The sequence below is a fragment of the Lynx rufus genome, unplaced genomic scaffold (assembly GCF_022079265.1).
Source record: "Lynx rufus isolate CCGP_SWC_20201006 ecotype Redwood Valley unplaced genomic scaffold, mLynRuf1.p SCAF_13, whole genome shotgun sequence".
Lineage (NCBI taxonomy): Eukaryota > Metazoa > Chordata > Mammalia > Carnivora > Felidae > Lynx > Lynx rufus.
In genome coordinates, this window is record NW_025814827.1 from 20,521,834 (window position 1) to 20,539,296 (window position 17,463).

General features: G+C 38.6%; 2 protein-coding genes across 7 annotated transcripts in view; one reads left to right on the top strand and one right to left on the bottom strand.

The window, feature by feature from the left end:
- Positions 1-14,068, bottom strand: part of PIGB (phosphatidylinositol glycan anchor biosynthesis class B) — a 40,855-nt gene extending 26,787 nt beyond the window's left edge. Inside the window, exons 1-5 of the mRNA XM_047075075.1 lie at positions 13,936-14,068; positions 12,003-12,138; positions 11,456-11,573; positions 6,233-6,337; positions 4,209-4,339 (exon numbers count right to left, since the gene is read on the bottom strand). Of these exons, the coding sequence (XP_046931031.1) occupies positions 4,209-4,339; positions 6,233-6,337; positions 11,456-11,573; positions 12,003-12,138; positions 13,936-14,068 (623 nt within the window). The remainder of the gene's footprint in view (positions 1-4,208; positions 4,340-6,232; positions 6,338-11,455; positions 11,574-12,002; positions 12,139-13,935) is intronic.
- Positions 4,281-15,955, top strand: PIGBOS1 (PIGB opposite strand 1). 6 transcript variants are annotated; one of them, XR_006961283.1, is made up of 6 exons: positions 4,281-4,416; positions 10,649-10,843; positions 11,982-12,159; positions 13,173-13,689; positions 13,997-14,277; positions 15,579-15,667. XR_006961283.1 is itself a non-coding variant. In XM_047075077.1 (2 exons), exon 2 carries the CDS (start codon positions 15,660-15,662, stop codon positions 15,822-15,824), a length of 165 nt encoding a protein of 54 aa, XP_046931033.1. In that variant the 5' UTR covers positions 14,196-14,277; positions 15,579-15,659; the 3' UTR covers positions 15,825-15,955. The 6 variants fall into 6 exon arrangements, 2 of the variants coding, with proteins under 2 accessions (XP_046931033.1, XP_046931035.1); XR_006961284.1 differs by lacking the exon at positions 4,281-4,416 and having other exon boundaries at positions 10,046-10,843; positions 13,405-13,689; XR_006961286.1 differs by lacking the exons at positions 4,281-4,416; positions 13,173-13,689 and having other exon boundaries at positions 10,046-10,843.
- Positions 15,956-17,463: the final 1,508 nt, after the last annotated feature.

Below are 17,463 nucleotides of genomic sequence, written 5' to 3' on the forward strand. Positions count from 1 at the left end.
TATACTGTTGTGATCAGGAAAGATGCTTGGTAAGATTTCAGTCTTCCTAACTTTATTGAGACTTATTTTTAGCCTAATATGTGATCTATTGTGGAGGATATTCCATGTGCACTTAAAAAAAAAAAAACAAACATATTCTGGTGTTTGAAGATGAACTATTCTATGTCTGTTAAGCCCATCTGATTTAATGTGTCAGTAGAGCTACTGTTTTCTGTCTGGACGATCTATTCATTGTTTTAAGTGGGGCATTAAAATGTCCTCCTACTACTGTATTTCTCCTTTTAGGTCTGTTAATATTTGCTTTATATATTTAGGTCCTGCTATGTTGGATTCATATTTACAATTGTTATATCCTCTTGTTGGAGTGATCCCTTTATCCTTATGTAATATGCTTCTTTGTCTCCTATTATAGTCTTCGTGTTAAAGTCTATTTTTGTCTAAATATTACCACCACTTTTTTCTTCACTTTCATTTGCATGGAATATCTGCATTCATCACTTTCAGTACATATTTTTTGGTCTGAATTGAGTCTCTTCTATGCAGCACATAGACTGGTCTTTTTTTTTTTTTTAATCTACCCAGTCACTTTATATCGTTTGGTTGGAGCATTTAGTTCCTTTACATTTAATATAATTATTGATAGATATGTACTTATTGTCATTTTGTTAACTGTTTATTGTTTGTTTTTGTAGCTCTGTTTCTTTACTCTTGTGATTTGATGACTTTCATAGTGCTTTGCTTGGATTCCTGTTTTTTTTTTTTTAATTTTTTTTAACGTTTATTTATTTTTGAGACAGAGAGACAGAGGATAAACGGGGGAGGGTCAGAGAGAGAGGGAGACACAGAATTTGAAACAGGATCCAGGCTCTGAGTGGTCAGCACAGAGCCCGATGCGGGGCTCGAACTCACAGACCGTGAGATCATGACCTGAGCCGAAGTCGGACGCTTAACCGACTGAGCCACCCAGGTGCCCCTGGATTCCTATTTTTTTGTGTATCTGTTATTGATTTTTATTAGTGCCATGAGGTTCATGTATATAACACTATGTATACAACAGTTTAAATTGACAGTTGCTTATATTTGAACACATTCTAAAAGCACAGTACATTATTCTCTGCATGATTATGTATTTGAGATCATATTTTACATATTTTTATTTTTGTATCCCTTAACTAATTATTATAGATGTGGTTGATTTTACTAATTTTGTCTTTTTACTTTTATAAGTAAAAAGACAATAAAAAATAATTATTGTCTTTGAATTTTTATACTAGCTTTAAGTGATTGATCTACTACTTTTACTGTATTTTGCTTTTGTAGTGAAATTTTTCTTTCATAATTTTCTTACTGCTAGTTATGGACTTTTCTGCTTAAAGGATTTCCTTCCACATTTCTTGTAACACTGGTATGGTGGTAATGAACTTTAAACTTCTGTCTGGAAAACTTTTAATCTCTCTTTAATTCTTAGTGGGTAGCACATTCTTGATTATAGGTTTTTTCATTTCAGCTCTTTGAATATATCATGCCAGTCTCTCTGGCTTGCAAAGTTTTGATAAAAAATCAGCTAGTAGTTGTATGGGTGTTTTGTTGTATGTAAGTAGTTGCTCTTCTCTTGCTGTTTTTTAATACTCTCTAACTTTACTTTTTGGCATCTTCCTTATTATGTGTCTTGTTTTGGACCTCTTTAGGTTCATCTTCTTTGTGGCTCCCTGTGCTTCCTGGACCTGGATATCAGTTTCCTTCCCCAGGTTAGGGAAGTTTTCAGCTATTTTCTCTTCAAATAAATTTTCTACCCCTTTCTCTCTCTTCTTTTGGGACCCATATAATGCAAATGTTTGTCTGCTTGATGTTGTCCTAGTGTCCCTTAACCTTTCCTCATTTAAAAAAATTCCTTTTCCTTTAGTTCTTCTGTTTGGATGATTTCCACTACCCTGTCTTCTAGATTGCTCTTCTGCATCCTCTAATTTGCTGTTGATTCCCTCTAGTATATATTTCATTTCAGTTATTGTATTGTAAAGAACTGGCATATATATATATATTATATATATATATTTTTTTTTTCTATCTCCTTATGTTTTCACTGAGTTCATCCACTCTTCTACGTTCAGTAAGCATCTTTATGACTATTACTTTGAATTCTTTATCAGGTAGATTGCTTGTCTCCATTTAGTTTAGGTTTTTTTTTTTTTTTTAACTGAGGTTTTGTCTCATTCTCATTTACAATATATTCCTCTATCTTGTTTTATCTCTCCGTGTTTGTTTCTTGGTTTTAGGTAGATTAGCTATGTGTCCTGTGTTAAAGGTAGTGTCCCATGGGCCTAGAAGTACAATTCTCCCTGGTCACCAGAACCAGGCATTCTAGGGGTATCCTCTGTATGGGCTGTGTGACCTCTTGTGATTAGGCTACAAATGCTGTGGGCGTGCTGGTGGGCAGGCTAGCCCCTGGCACAGCTGGCTGAGAGGCCTGGCTGTGGCTGCTGTGGACATGCTGATGGACGGCATTAGGCCTCAGTGTGGCTGGCTCCGAAACCCAGCCACAACTAGTGTGGTATGCTGGTGGGCAGGGCTGTCTACCCCTATCCCAGGGCTGGAGTCACTGTGAAGGGGTACCAGTCCCAACAGAGGCTGCCCCCTGGGTGGGAGCTGCTTTGGAGCAGCACCTGCCAGGGTGGGTGGGTTGGGTGGGGCAGGTCTGCAAGAGAATGATGAGCTATGCTAGCGAGGTAAATGGAAAGTACTAAATTATTGCTTGCCAGTGTCGGGCTAGCTGGGCTGAAGGTGGACAAGAAAAATGGTGTCTACTGGCACTTCTGTTCCTGAAGAAAGTGCCCAGCCTCTCCAGTACACACCCTAAAATTTGTCAGTAAATCTTATGTCTGGCTCAGGTGATTTTCAAACTGTTGCCTCTTTGCTGGTTCTTGGATCAAGTGATACTGTCTGTAGGTCCTTAAACAGCAGAGTCTAGATTTCCTATGGGCCTCGGGTCTTCTGGAGTTAAACCCTACTGATTTCAAAAGCAGACATCATAGGGACCCATATTCCTGATGCAGATCCCCAAGAAGGGGGTGTTCCTGATGTGGAGTTGATCCCCTTTCTCCACAGAGAAGACCTCTACACCTGTGATATCCCTCCTGCTGTGGGTCACTATTGGATACTTCTCAAACTACTGTTTTTCCACTGGGTCTAAATGGTAAGCAAGCCTACATGTGAGCCTTCCAAGTGGGGAATCTCAGTTTCCGATAGCACTTGGGGACCCCGGACATCTACCTTGTCGATTTTCCAAGCCAGATGTACTGGGCGCTTGTTTCTCTGGTACAGATCCCAGGGCCTGGAGTGCCTGATGTGGAGCACCAATCCCTTGCTCTTCTGTAACAAATGCCTAGCTGGTGAGAACCCTCCCTATTGGGTGCTGCCATACTCGGGGGGGGGGGGGGTCGTGAGACTGTGTCTCTGCCTTTTTTACCTATCTTTACCCTTTGTTGTGGACAGCAGTTCATCTCATTTTTAGATCTTTTTTGGGAGGCAATAATCTATATGTTCCTGTAGAGTTGGTATGTTTGAGGGAGGAGGTGAGTTCAGGATCTTCTTATGCTGCCATATTGGACCTAATCTCCTGGATCCATAAATTTTTTTGTCTGCCTTCCATATCTCTTTTCCTTTACTCTAAACTTATTCTGTGTGGAGGGATGCTGACCTGTCTGGACTACATCAATGAGCCCACTTGCTTTCTGGCTTCTGGTTGGCTTTGGTTAACTGGAGGGCAGAAGAGTTGAGTCAGAGTATTTTAACCACCCCCCCCCCCCCCCCGCCCAGCTTTCCCCTTGCTATGGCTAAAGGCTGGCTGTGCCTGTCTCCTGTTGGGGTCCTCTCTGAAAGTTACAGTTCTGTATGGATTCCTGTAACAATTTCCTCTCCTTGGGGACCAAGGAGTAACAGAAATCTCCTCCTGTGACTAGCCCGGGGGTACTCTGATTATCTCCTTATTGACTTTTCTAAACACTGACTAAACATTTGTACATAGTCCTTTTATTAAACTGCCCTTCATTACCTAGTTTGCATATATCTGTTTCCTACTATAATAAATATATCAACTGAAAATGTGTGGTTTTAATAAACTTGAACATTAGGGAGTCCACCAGACATTACATGTGTTGATATTTAAGATTTTTCAAGTTTCGTACATGATTATTAACAGTAATATATCTCACCTGTTCATAGACTTTGAACCTTCCAAAGGATAGTAGAAAAGAGCAATTATAGTGAGAACAGTTTCCATGGTGTTTGTAAGAGTTCTGGTACAGCAATACCATGTGAACCAAGAGCATAACTGGCAAAAAAACTAAGAACAATTATAAGCAAACATACATTGAATGGGAAGTGGAAAAGCTCAACATACTGCAAAAATCACATCAAAAGGTAAATGATATTGAAAACAGACATGCCCAAACATTGTTTCTAAGAAGTTATATTACACACAGGTTTGTGACGATTCCACATATATATATGTTAAAGTTAAGTTTATATTTTCAGGTAAATTCTTATGGCATTGCATTTGATTGAAGTCTCACTTCCCACTAAGAGAAGGCATAAAACAGATTGATGATAGAGTTTACAGAAGACTGAAGTTCATAAATAGATTCTTCCAGTCAGTATTCCTGAAAATTGCCTTTTATTACTGACAAGTATTTTGACGGTTTTTTATTGACTTTGGTTGGGAATGTTGCCTTATATTTTGATGAAAAATTAAGACAGCACAGGAGAGAATAAAAACATGACTATCAGGATGTATCGTTAAATTTTAATTTGGAAATTGACTAAAATAATAAACCAGTTTTTGGGAGAACATGCAAACAGAACCGTCAAGTCTACAAAGCAAATGTCTTCCAAGAAGCTTGTTAGCTGGTGTAAGGATGTTAAACATGCAGTACTAGCTTCCTGTCTCTTGAAATGTAGCCTTTAAAAAATGTTCCAATTGTTTGTGGATTTAAAGACTTTTCCTAAACCAGAAGAATCTAGTACTGCTACTCTGGAGTACGGATTTCAAAGGCATTATGCTTTTGCCATTTTAGGTTGAGCCTTCAGCAATGTACAGTATATAGAGACTGATTTTATCCTTGAATCAAATTAGGAAGGAGTCAATCACTACTGCAATCTGTCTTTTTAAGGCAAACAAACACCCTACCAGCAGATGTCTTATTAATGATTACTAAATTATTGATATTTATTAATAAATATTTAATAAATTATATTCCAGAAATGTGTTGATTAATTGGTCACTTGGAACTTGGAACACATTTTCTAGTAGACAGGATTAAAAAGGTAGTAAGATTTCTAAGCTGGCTCATATAAGTTTATTTAATTTAGGAAAGAGCCAAGTGAGGTTAACCACAATATTAAAGAATCCAATCACTCTTCAGAATATGGTTTCAATGGGAACCACTGAATGGCTGAATTCAAGATTGTGAGATCAGGAATCTCCCTACTGTGAAATAAAAAGTCTGACAAAAGACAGTTTTCTACACTACATTCTCTCCCTTACAGAGTCTATTTCAAACATTCTATCTAGAGGTGAAGGAATGCTTCAGTGAAAACGTACTTCTTAGGCTCAGTCTCAGGTAGCTAGAGGTAGTGAACAAAGCCTGTAAACAGTGGATGTGATCTGTGAGGTAGGCAATTCCTACTGAGTTTTCTTTTTTTAAGAGTTTTTTTTTTTTAATGTTTATTTATTTTTGAGAGAGAGAGCATGCAGGGGAGGGGGAGAAAGAGAGGGAGACACAGAATCTGAAGCAGGCTCCAGGCTCTGAGCTGTCAGCACAGAGCCCAAGACTGGGCTCAAACCCACAAACTGCGAGATCATGACCTGAGCCGAAGTTGGACATTCAACCAACCAAGCCACCCAGGTGCCCCTAGCAATTCCTACTGAATTTTATGGAAGGTGAGGCAAGGACTCTGACAGGTTTGATGAGTGAGGGTCCTTAAACAGGCTGTTCCTAGGGTTCAGCCTCTCACAGATTTTGAGGGCATCAGTGGCTTCTGTCACCCAAGGTGCAATCAGAAGGAAATATATGGCATGCACCACTTGCATTTTGTTATTCTTCATTATGGAAGTACCTCGAAAAAGTTGTACAAATTATCTTTTGAAGCTGTTTTGAGAATTGATATTTTTCCATGTGTTTCATGCCTGTAGGAATGAAGTAAGTGACATATAGTTTCTAAAGTGTTTAGGACTTACCACCCATTTTGCCATTTGCTGATTTTCTAGTTGCTTCATTAATGAATAAAGCCTGATGTCTGCTACAGCAGACAGAAGTGCTTGGGCAAGTCTAGGAATCCAAATCTTCAACAGTTAAAAAAAAAAAGATATTAAAAACATCTTAATGGTTCATGTTGAATTATCATAAGAAATCAACAAACTGATCCAACTGTCAATTAAAGGCCATTCTTAGTACAAAAATAGACAATATAGTATTCTTCTGCAAAAATAGTTTTGTGTTTTTTTTTTTACAAAAATTACATTAATTTTTCAGGGAAATGCCCAAGGTAGTTTTATCATTCTCATTCTTGCTCTGTAATTTATATATTCCAACACTACTACTTTTAATTTAGATAGCCAGCAAAACATTTCATTGTGTTAAGGTTCTATTTTACAAGGACATTTAGTGGTTTTTGTTAAATTTTTATGAACTATATACAGTAATGTGTGCTAGGTATCATACTAAGTACTTTATATATATCAGCTCATTCAGTCCTGCTAACAATCCCTGTGAGATAGGTACTACTTTATAAGTGAGGGAACTGAGGTACAGAGAGGTTAAATAATTTTCTCAAGGCTGCACAGCTAGTTAGTGTGGAAACCAGAATTCAAACCCAAGTCTGCCTGATTCTAAAGCCTGTGCTCTTAACTACTAAGTTACATTACTTCCCCATCCTGCAATAAAGATGATAAAATTACTTTTTTTTTTCATAAAAGGACAAGTATTCCACAGTTATAGAAACATAGTAATCAGATGACATTAAAAAGTAATTTAAGGGGAGCCTGGGTGGCTCAGTGGATTAAGCATCTAACTCTTGATTTCAGATCAGGTTATGATCTCCCTGTTCGTGAGATCGAGCCCTGGATCAGGCTCCGTGCTGACAGCCAGAGGCTGCTTGGGATTCTCTCTCTGGCCCTCCATTGCTCACACACTCTCTCTCTCTCATAATAAATGAACACTTAAAAAAAAAAGTAAATTAGGGGCGCCTGGGTGGCGCAGTCGGTTAAGCGTCCGACTTCAGCCAGGTCACGATCTCGCGGTCCGTGAGTTCGAGCCCCGCGTCAGGCTCTGGGCTGATGGCTCAGAGCCTGGAGCCTGTTTCTGATTCTGTGTCTCCCTCTCTCTTTGCCCCTCCCCCGTTCATGCTCTGTCTCTCTCTGTCCCAAAAATAAATAAAAAAATGTTGAAAAAAAAAAAATTTAAAAAAAAAAAAAGTAAATTTAAGAGTAAAACTAAAGAATAAATGTACTATAACTTAATTACAGTTAGTAATTCTAATGCTACACATTGACATCTTTGAGAGTTTTAAAACAATGTCAGTTATTATTAACAAAATAACACACTGATAGAACACAATTTAAACTTAGTTTGTTCAAGGGTGCCTGGGTGGCTCAGTCGGTTAAGTGTCCAACTTCAGCTTAGGTCATGATCTCACAGTTCATGGGTTCAAGCCCTGTGTCAGGCTCTGTGCTGAACTCTTGCTCAGAGCCTGGAACTTGCTTCAGATTCTGTGTCTCCTTCTCTCTCTGCCCCTCCCCCACTCGTGCTCTGCCTCTGAAAAATAAATAAATGTAAAAACAGGTTTTTAAAAAAATTTTTTTAAATGTTTTATTTATTTTTGAGACAGAGAGAGACAGAGCATGAACAGGGGAGGGGCAGAGAGAGGGGGACACAGAATCTGAAACAGGCTCCAGGCTCTGAGCTGTCAGCACAGAACCTGATGTGGGGCTTGAACTCACAGACCATGAGATCATGACCTGAGCCGAAGTTGGACGCTCAACCAACTGAGCCACCCAGGCGCCTCTAAAAACAGGTTTTTTAAACTTAGTTTGTTCAAAAGATGTGTTTCTAAAAATATATGTAAATTTGTATTTCTGTTAGATCAGTCTTTATTAACTTTATAGTTAGAGTGGCTTTACTATCAGGTATCAGTGGCTTCTAATACTTTATGTTCCTTTTCTTTGTCAATAATCTGTAAATTAAAAAATCTGTAAATTAATGTTTAAGTCTTAAAGGTATGCTGTACTTCATAATTTCACTTAAACTGTGTCCTGTAAAATACAGCAAAAGACATCTATGTACATACCTTGTTTACTCTGCATAAAGATCTATATGCTTATGTCTTATCTTTCAGGCCTGAAAGTAGTTCATGTGAAAAGCCAATTTGGCTACAAATAATATAAGCCAACAATATGAGGAAGTCACTAAAACTGAAAGAATCCTTGTGCATTGACAGAAGTATGGTATTTATGGAGTTAATGGTTACACTGTATTCTGAAGTAGTTACACTAGCTTTCTTTCTATTTTTTTTCAAAAAAATTTTTAATGTTTATTTTTGAGAGAGAGAGAGACACAGAGTGAGTGGGTGAGGGGCAGAGAAAGAGGGAGACACAGAATCTGAAGCAGGCTCCAGGCTGTGAGCTGTCAGCACAGAGCCTGACGCGGGGCTCAAACTCACTAACTGTGAGATCATGACCTGAGTCGAAGTCAGATGCTCAACTGACTGAGCCACCCAGGTGCTCCTACTCTAGCTTTTAATAATGTATTCAGTTTGGAGACCTACATTTTAAGACAGATATTAACAAATTACAGGATGTCTAAAGCACATTATCTGATTATGATACTTAAAACTGGAGACGTTTATCCTGGATAAATAAAACTTTTGAATCGCTGTCATGTAGGAATCTTGAATTTAAAAGAAGGTTAATTTTTAGTACAACATAAAAATAAATGGAGATGTAAACTCTCAGTTATTAGAAGTCTCTCCAGACTTTTTTTTTTTTAGACATTTTATTTTTCTTCTTTTTTTAAGTTTACTTATTTTGAGAGACAGAGCAGAGGAGGGGCAGAGAGAGAGAGGAAGAGAGAGAATCCCAGGCAGACTCTATGCTGTCAGCACAGAGAACCCCCTCTCCAGACTTTTAAGATACCATAATTTTCTAGGTTATAGTAAGGACCTGAGAAGAATTAAATAATAGTTGCATATGGCCCTTGAAAATAAAAAGTAGTGGGCTGGGGCGTATGAAGGAACATGCAAGGGGTAAACCTTGAGTATGATGCTGTGTTGGCAGCTTACCATTCTCCTGTTCTTTAAATTCCTGATTCCTCCATTAAACTCCAGAGGCCAAATGCCCTTGTGCATCTTCTGACTACTGAAAGCCCCCAGTGTGGTAACCTGTTCAGGTCTCCCTTCTATATCCCTTTTCCTCTCACATGTGCTAAGCCAGTGCTGTCCAGCAGAACTATATAAAACATGAGCCACATAATTTAAAAGTGTATAGTTGCCAAATTAAAAAGTAAAAAAAAAAAATCCCTAACAGGTAAAATTAATTTTAGTTATTTTAACCCAATATATCTAAAATATTATCATTTCGTCAAAATAAAAAATTGCAGAAATATTTTACATTTTTATTTTATACTTATTTTTTGATATCCAGTATGTATTTTACACTAACAGCACCTCTCAATTTGGATTAGCCACATTTCAAATGTTTAATAGACACATGTGGCTAGTGGCTACCATATTAGCACAATTCTAAGCCATTCCTAATTCTGTATATACACTTTATGCAGTTTGGAGAGAAGCTATCTGGTAAGAGCATTAGGCTGTGAATAAGTAGACCTAGGATTTAGTTTTAGCTCTGCTTTAAAAAAATTTTTTTTTAATGTTTATTTTTGAGAGAGAGAGAGAAAGAGCATGAGCAGGAGAGGGGCAGAGAGAGAGGGAGACACAGAATCTGAAGCAGGCTCCAGGCTCTGATCTGTCAGCACAGAGCCTGACACGGGGCTCGAACCCACAAACCACAAGATCGTGACTTGTGCCGAAGTTGGATGCTCAACTGACTGAGCAACCCTGGCTCCCCTAGCTCTGCTTTTGACACGCTGTGACCTTGGTCTATTTACCTTACTTCTCTGACCACTTCTAGTTTCAAAATTATGTAATCTATGTTTAAAATAATCAATTATGACAGTATGAGTGACCAAGTGATAGCATCTTAATGTTTCTCCACCTGGTCAAGTTCCAGATAGGACAGAGGTTTTGGGGAACACAGCAGGGTGGGGATGGGGACTATAGGAGGCTTACTTTAAATCACAAAATGGCCAGGTGGGTCAGCTACACGTTGAGGAAAGTGGATTGTTTCTGAAGGAATAGGAAGTTTTCTATCTTGAAGAATCCTTCATTCATAATATAACCTACTTCTTGGCATATAAGATATCCTTAATATATATATGCCTGTTGTTTCCAGACTTTATAGTTATCCTACACAATCTAGAAGCCCTGACAGGAGAAGAGAATTCACAGCTCCTAACTTCTGCATGTATCAATGGGAGAAACTCTGCAACTGCTGTAAATTCTCCTTCGCCATGATCCTTCCATGTGTCTTTCTTTCCAGGCTCCAAAAACCCCTCAGGATTTGGATTACCTTTGGAATTATGGGCCACTTCCCTAACAGAAAATGGGGAAGTCCCAAACTTCTGAGTCTAACCTGATGACAGCTTAAAGGAAAATGAGTTTAGAGAATCTTTGGCACCATTAGTTCTTCTTTTGTACCCTCTCTTGGCAAATGACCCCAGAAATTCATGATCTGGTAATTACAATCTAACTTACTACTGCCTAATTACTGCATACATAGCACAATGATTGTGTATATCATTAAATTCTTGTGAAATTAATTTTCCCTAGGTTTTAATTTCAACACTAAATCCTGGGTAGGTTTATATGTATTTAGTCTTTATAAGCTCCTATAACATGGTCTTCTGCTGGCAAATTAAAAAAACAAAAACTAGCTACAACATGGCTGTCATGTGATTCTTTCATGAAGGAAGAATACTTCTAAAGTCCAAATAATGAATATACAATGTAGTCATTCTCAAAGTCTGCATATCTTAACACGATTCCTTGAAGGAGGACACTTCCATGCTCAGTTTTGTGTTTTAGCATGTAATGAAGAGTTACACATCACAGTACGTCTTTGGAACTGTGGGCTTCCTAGATATGGTCAGAGTTTAGCAGTATCTTTCTAAAAACAAATATTCTGATACCACTATCATTTGGTTAAAATACATTAGCCTTTTAAAAAGGGTAGAATAAATCTACTTTTAATTACTATCAGTTAGTTAATATAGATTGTTAGCCTTTTTAAAAGGATGGAATAAGTCTACTTTTAATAACTATTTTGATTACTTTTATTTAAACTTACCAGCAGCTGAACACTATCTTTCCCCAAAAGGTGTAGAATCTTGTAAATGCTTGCAAAGATTAAGGGATAAGTGTAACCCCTCAATCGTTCTGTCCATTCCCAGGTCAAATAACCATAATTAGTAATATTAAGGACTAATGTTAAATAGCACTGAAACAAAACCTATTTTTATTTCTATACATAAAACTCTTTTTTTGACAAAGAAGCTTAAAAACACAGCATTTTATACTGGTTTTTCAAACTAAAAATAGAATCGACCAATTAAACTCATAACTTCTTCAAAATGGGAATGTGCTTTTTTACTTCATCTACATCCTCCACAGTACTGAGCACTATGGGAATACATGCTAGTTAAAGGCTGAGTCAAGTATATTAACATCAAAGAAAGATATAGAAGAAATATTAGTGTAAAATAATGGTATACTTTGATAAGTTAAAATTACTTAGAGAATATATGGAAAATCGACTAAAAATACATAATAGAAGCTAACACAATTTCTAAGATGAATATACATTCGTAATATAGGAAAGAAACTACAAAGGATATTTGAAAACCATGTGATGTGCAACTTCAAGAGACTGCCAATATTCATCTGGAACAAAACTTGTCTGGACTAAAAAACAGTTACATATTCGTAATGCTATAGTAAACAAGACCAGATAAATGTTTTCACCAAGAAGATCTGCAAAACAAAACAAAACAGGTAATTGTGGCATAAAAGTCAGGCAAGTTCCACTTGCAGAACTAATGCTCTGGTTGGCCCCTTGCTTAGATTCTGTTAAGTCACCGTAGAGAACTCTGGCCTCTCTACACTCTGGCCTCTCCCGTCAAAACAGAACTGGGCTGAAAGTTATACAAGGGCCAGAGTCTCACCATTGGGTAATTGCCACTCCTTTCATCTTTCTTGGAACTAACTGTATAAAGAGAATAGTAAGATAAATACTGAAAAAGAGACTGGGTTAACTAAAGCCTGAGGCTAATGAGGTAATATCCTATATGGGTAGCTAATGAAAGAAACCAGCTAACAAAGTACTAAGGAGCAACTCTTCTATATATGTCAAACAGTGGCATATCAAATGGTCCTTTGTATGTTTTTAAATAGCCTTTATTGATGTTTATGCAAGGTGCTGAGTTCATTCCTTCACACGCCTTACCTCGTTTAATCCTCCCTCCAAACTATGCTAAAGGGTAGATATTGGTCCCATTTTACCTAGGAAATTGAGACTAAGACGTTAAACTGTCTCGTCCAAAGTCAAAAAGGTTGTAAATGACTAAACAGGACTCAACACAGGTCTATCTGCTGCATCCAAAGCCCTGCTCTTTACCACAAGTGGACAGTCTGCAGGCTGAATACAGAGTTTTTTGTTTTTGTTTTTTTTTGTTCTTTTTTAATGTGAATCTAGTTGCCAACATTTTAAAATCCTATTTTATATTAAAATCTATATTGTAGCATTTCCAAACTAAGAACTGACGCAGAGCTCAACTGGCAGCAACTGGCTGGTTCTGAAATATAAGGTGCTTTAACTTATTTAGACGTGCCTGTCTGGCCTCCTGAGCATTTGTGTTTGCACTCTAATCCATTTTGAGTCTTTTGCTATCATTCTAGGTTCCTGCCACTCTCCTTCTTTCTTCTCCAGGAATCACATTTAAACATTTTCCAGACAATTGGTACATTCAACACAACATACATGCCCCATCTCAACTTTCATCTTTCAGAAACACTTAAAGAAACCTCCCGACTGAAATATATCTGCTGAAAGCATACCTTGTGAAAAAACCCTTTTACTCTGTGGACTGGGGAGAATAAATCGTACACAGAACTGGCCCTTGGACAGGTGATCTTGAATCCCTAAAAGTTCAACTATTTGTCCAGCTGCCTCTCCCTTTCCCCGCGTCACAACCCTCCTTCTTCATTTAGCAAAATGATTCTCCCCTTTCTTGGTCTCAGGTTTCCAGAAGAGAAACGCGGCATTCTTTTCAGCCACTTATACCGTGCTTGGTATATATAATGCGCTCAAATATTTACTGAATGAATGAGAAGTCCATCTTTATATTAAAACCCCCCTCCGACATATCAAAAGCCCACTTGCTGGGGTGATTTTTCTCCTGTCAACATCATCACGACATACCAAAGAGAAGACAGAGGGGGCGGTGGGAAAAATAAATGGGTTAGGAGTCAGACCTGGTCCCACCCCATCCAGGAATCAACCCCTCCGCGGCTACGAAACCTCAGGTAACTCCCGGACTGGGTACCCCCTTTCTAAAATGGGGGTGGCAACGTCATGTAAATTCACTCCACACGGCCTGCGGCGGCAGAATTAACTGATGCAGAAAAGCACCCTGCAAGAGGCAGGGATCGAGAATCCGGTCTCGATCGCACGATTTCTTGGCAACCCTACCCAGCAGATGGAGCCCTAGCTCAGGGTCCGCGGCTTCCCGCCACTGCCTCGGAGCACCGCGCCCGCACCTCATCACTCACCTCCGCTGCGCTCGGAGCTATCCGGGGGGCTGAGGTACAAAGTTGACTTTCTCTTTCGCAGCTTCATCTTCTCGTGGGAGCGGTTCTGCAGACCGCGGAAAAAGAGTCGGCCGTTGCCACCTTCTTGCTCCATCCTGCACCTATTTCGATATCTACTGAGGATCCCCTGACACCTCAGTCCCTCGGAAGAAGGACCCTGAAGTAACGCGCGTTGCTCTTCCGCTCATTAAGTTTGGCCACTGCAGCAGCCGTAGCTCGCAGGCGCGGAGATACCTGGGAAAAGGCAGCCTCCTCACCCCGGCCTGCGAATGCTTCGGAATATTGCACGTTTGTCTGGCGCGGGTAAGCTTTGTCGTGAGCTCGCCTGCGTTTTTCCTTTGGCTTCTCCTTCTCGTGAGATTGCTGCCCGGACTTGGCTTCTAGGTCTCTGAGCCCAGGTTTCTCTTCCGGAAGCTGCTGGAAGGATCCGGAGCTCCCTTGCGCTGGGGCAGGCAGGAGGCGGGGTCAGCGAAGCCACGGCCACGCGTTCGGGACGTTTTGGTGGTAAAGATAATAGTAAACTTGTTTGCGTGACATTTCACTGTTTGGGTGGTCGCTCAGTAACTGTCGAACCAAGTGGGTAGGGTAGGATGATTTAAGCTGATGTACAGATGTGGGAAATGAGGTCAGGAAAGGTTAAATGACTTGGGTAGGGTCACTTAGCAAGCTAGCGGCAAAAGACGGAATCTCCCTATTTGGTGTGGTTTATCTTACAAACAGCTGACTTGCTTTTTTTTTTTTTTTTTCTGTTACATTCAGCAGGCGATTAACCATAGCATGCTTCGTAAGCTGTCGTTTATTTAGATTTCTTCTCCATTTTAGCGATATTAAGGACAACCTGGTTTCTAGTACCGGTTCTGCCACTAATTTTTGTAACCTCGGGGGCTGGTCTAGGTGACGGTGAAAGATTGCTATGAGAAAACATGAAAATCTTTTACTTTGCTTTCTTCTTTCACAAACATGTTTTCTCCAGACACTAAAGTGTTCTCAAGTATAACTTTCTGAGAAATAGTGGAGTTTTAACTCCTCAGCTTTTAAAAGTAAACCCAGCCAGATCTCCTTTATATTTTTATCAAAAGTGGATGAAAATTATTTGTTTGATGTCTACTTGTACCTTCTAAAGCATCAAAGGAAACTCACAAAATCTTTTAGCCTGTTTTTAAAAATTGTTTTTAATCACACATACTGCCAAAACCCATAAAATAGTTTAAAAGGGGGGGGGCAATAATGAAAAGTAACAATTCTCTTTCTTCTACTTCAGATTGGATTGACAGTCACTTTCAACTTCTGGGAGCTGTTTGTTACAGTAGTTAGCTTCATGTAGTATGTGAAGGTGTAAACAGTATGTCTCTCTCCGCCCCCTCACTTTTGCCATTTTAAAAATTATCCATTTAAAACTATGGAGAATATGCTGTAATAGGATTTAGCTTTGTCTCACACCATCCCCAACCCTCATTTGCCATACTCCCTATATATTTCTATTCGTGCTTTAGTTAAATCAAGTGATATGTACATATTATGATGAAAATACTCACTCTGGATAGAATCTTTTCAAGGATGCTGTGCTAAGTTATTGCTTTGCTTCCCATTTTTTTTGTACACAGATCTGAAGATCTTTCCTGGATGTGGACTATAATTTTTCAAAACCACTGTGTGGCAGAAGCACTGAATACATTTGTTGAAAAATGTTTGGGAGATTGACTCTTCCACAACTGCTTTTTGCTAGCATCCTTGGAATTGCTGGAGGAATGTATATTTATCAACCAATATTTGAACAGTACTACCGAGATAAGATGGAATTTAAAAAAAAGTTGAAATTGACACAAGAATCAGAAGAGAAGAAAAGTTAATACTGCATGGAGTTGAACTGCAATTGTTTAAAGTTCTATTGAAATTATACACTGACTACAAATAATGTAGTAAGAACTTCTCAAATATATTTTAAACATAAATAAATCATAGGCCATGATTTTAAAACAAACATTGTCGATTTTAGTGTTTACTTTTATTTGCCATCTTATGTCTTTTAACCAAGACAGATTAGTATTGTCTTAAGTATATTTATTTATTTTGAGAGAGAGAAAGAGCATGCATGGTGTGTGTGAGTGGGGGAGGGACAGAGAGAGAGAGAGAGAGAGAATCCCAAGCAGGCTCTGTGCTGTCAGCACAGAGCCTGACATAGGGCTCAAACTCACTAACTGTGAGATCATGACCTGAACCAAAACCAAGAGTTAGACACTTAACCAACTGAGCTACCCAGGTGACCCTAGTAATTTTTTTAAAAACTAAAATGAATGTCTTAGGGAGTATTTTGTTTCCTAGTTGAGGTTAATTTTTCTGGGAATGCAGCATATACAGAATAATGGGAAGATCCTTTATATTTTTAAAATAGCTGAGAATGATGTTTATAGCACTGTTTATAGATGAAGTGGATCAAGTTAACTACCTTAGGCAGAATGTCCCTCAAGTAGCCTACAATTAGCCTGGTTTAATATACTTGAGCAGTCTTTCAGCCCCAGGCAGAATGGAGGAATAAATTGAGAATTGGGGTAGCCCAGAGCAAGGTGGGGTTTTAGAGAAGATAGTGTTATATAAGATGGCAGATATGACACAGAATCTGTTTAACCTAAGCAAATTTACATTAATAATGGTGGTAAAGGTGGAATTAATTTGTTATGAATCTATTATTTATGTAAAGTATTTTTTGAAATCACTAAGAACTAATAATTTTTATTCTAATCTTAAGCTTGTATTTTCAATGAGAGCTATCAATGTAATCACACGTACAAAATGCTTTATTTAAAGCAACTCTTTTATTGTTGGTTTCTTTTTCTTTAAAAGTAAATTTATTATAACTTAATCTAAGCTATCTATGTTGAATGGAGGCCAGCATGGGTAATTTTTTTAAAAAAGAGTGAAGAGGGGCGCCTGGGTGGCGCAGTCGGTTAAGCGTCCGACTTCGGCCAGGTCACGATCTCACGGTCCGTGAGTTCGAGCCCCGCGTCGGGCTCTGGGCTGATGGCTCAGAGCCTGGAGCCTGTTTCCGATGCTGTGTCTCCCTCTCTCTCTGCCCCTCCCCCGTTCATGCTCTGTATCTCTCTGTCCCAAAAATAAATAAACGTTGAAAAAAAAAAAAAAAAAAGAGTGAAGAAAAAATTACAAAAATAATACATGTTCATTAAAAATTCAAACGATACAGAAATGAACAAAATGAAAAGTGAAAATTATTGATGCATATACTGATTTAATCTGTCCCTCCAACAGTTTAGTGTGAATTTTTGTGACTGTTTTTCCTCTATGCACATAAAAATACACATGATAATTTTATTTTATTTTTTATTTATTTATTTTTTAATATGAAATTTATTGTCAAATTGGTTTCCATACAGCACCCAGTGCTCATCCCAAGAGGTGCCCTCCTCAATACTATCACCCACTTTCCCCTCCCTCCCACCCCCCATCAACCCTCAGTTTATTCTGTTGTTAAGA

Coding starts and splice junctions, on each gene's coding strand:
- PIGBOS1 (XM_047075077.1), top strand. CDS start 15,660: ATGTTTGGGAGATTGACTCTTCCACAACTGCTTTTTGCTAGCATCCTT.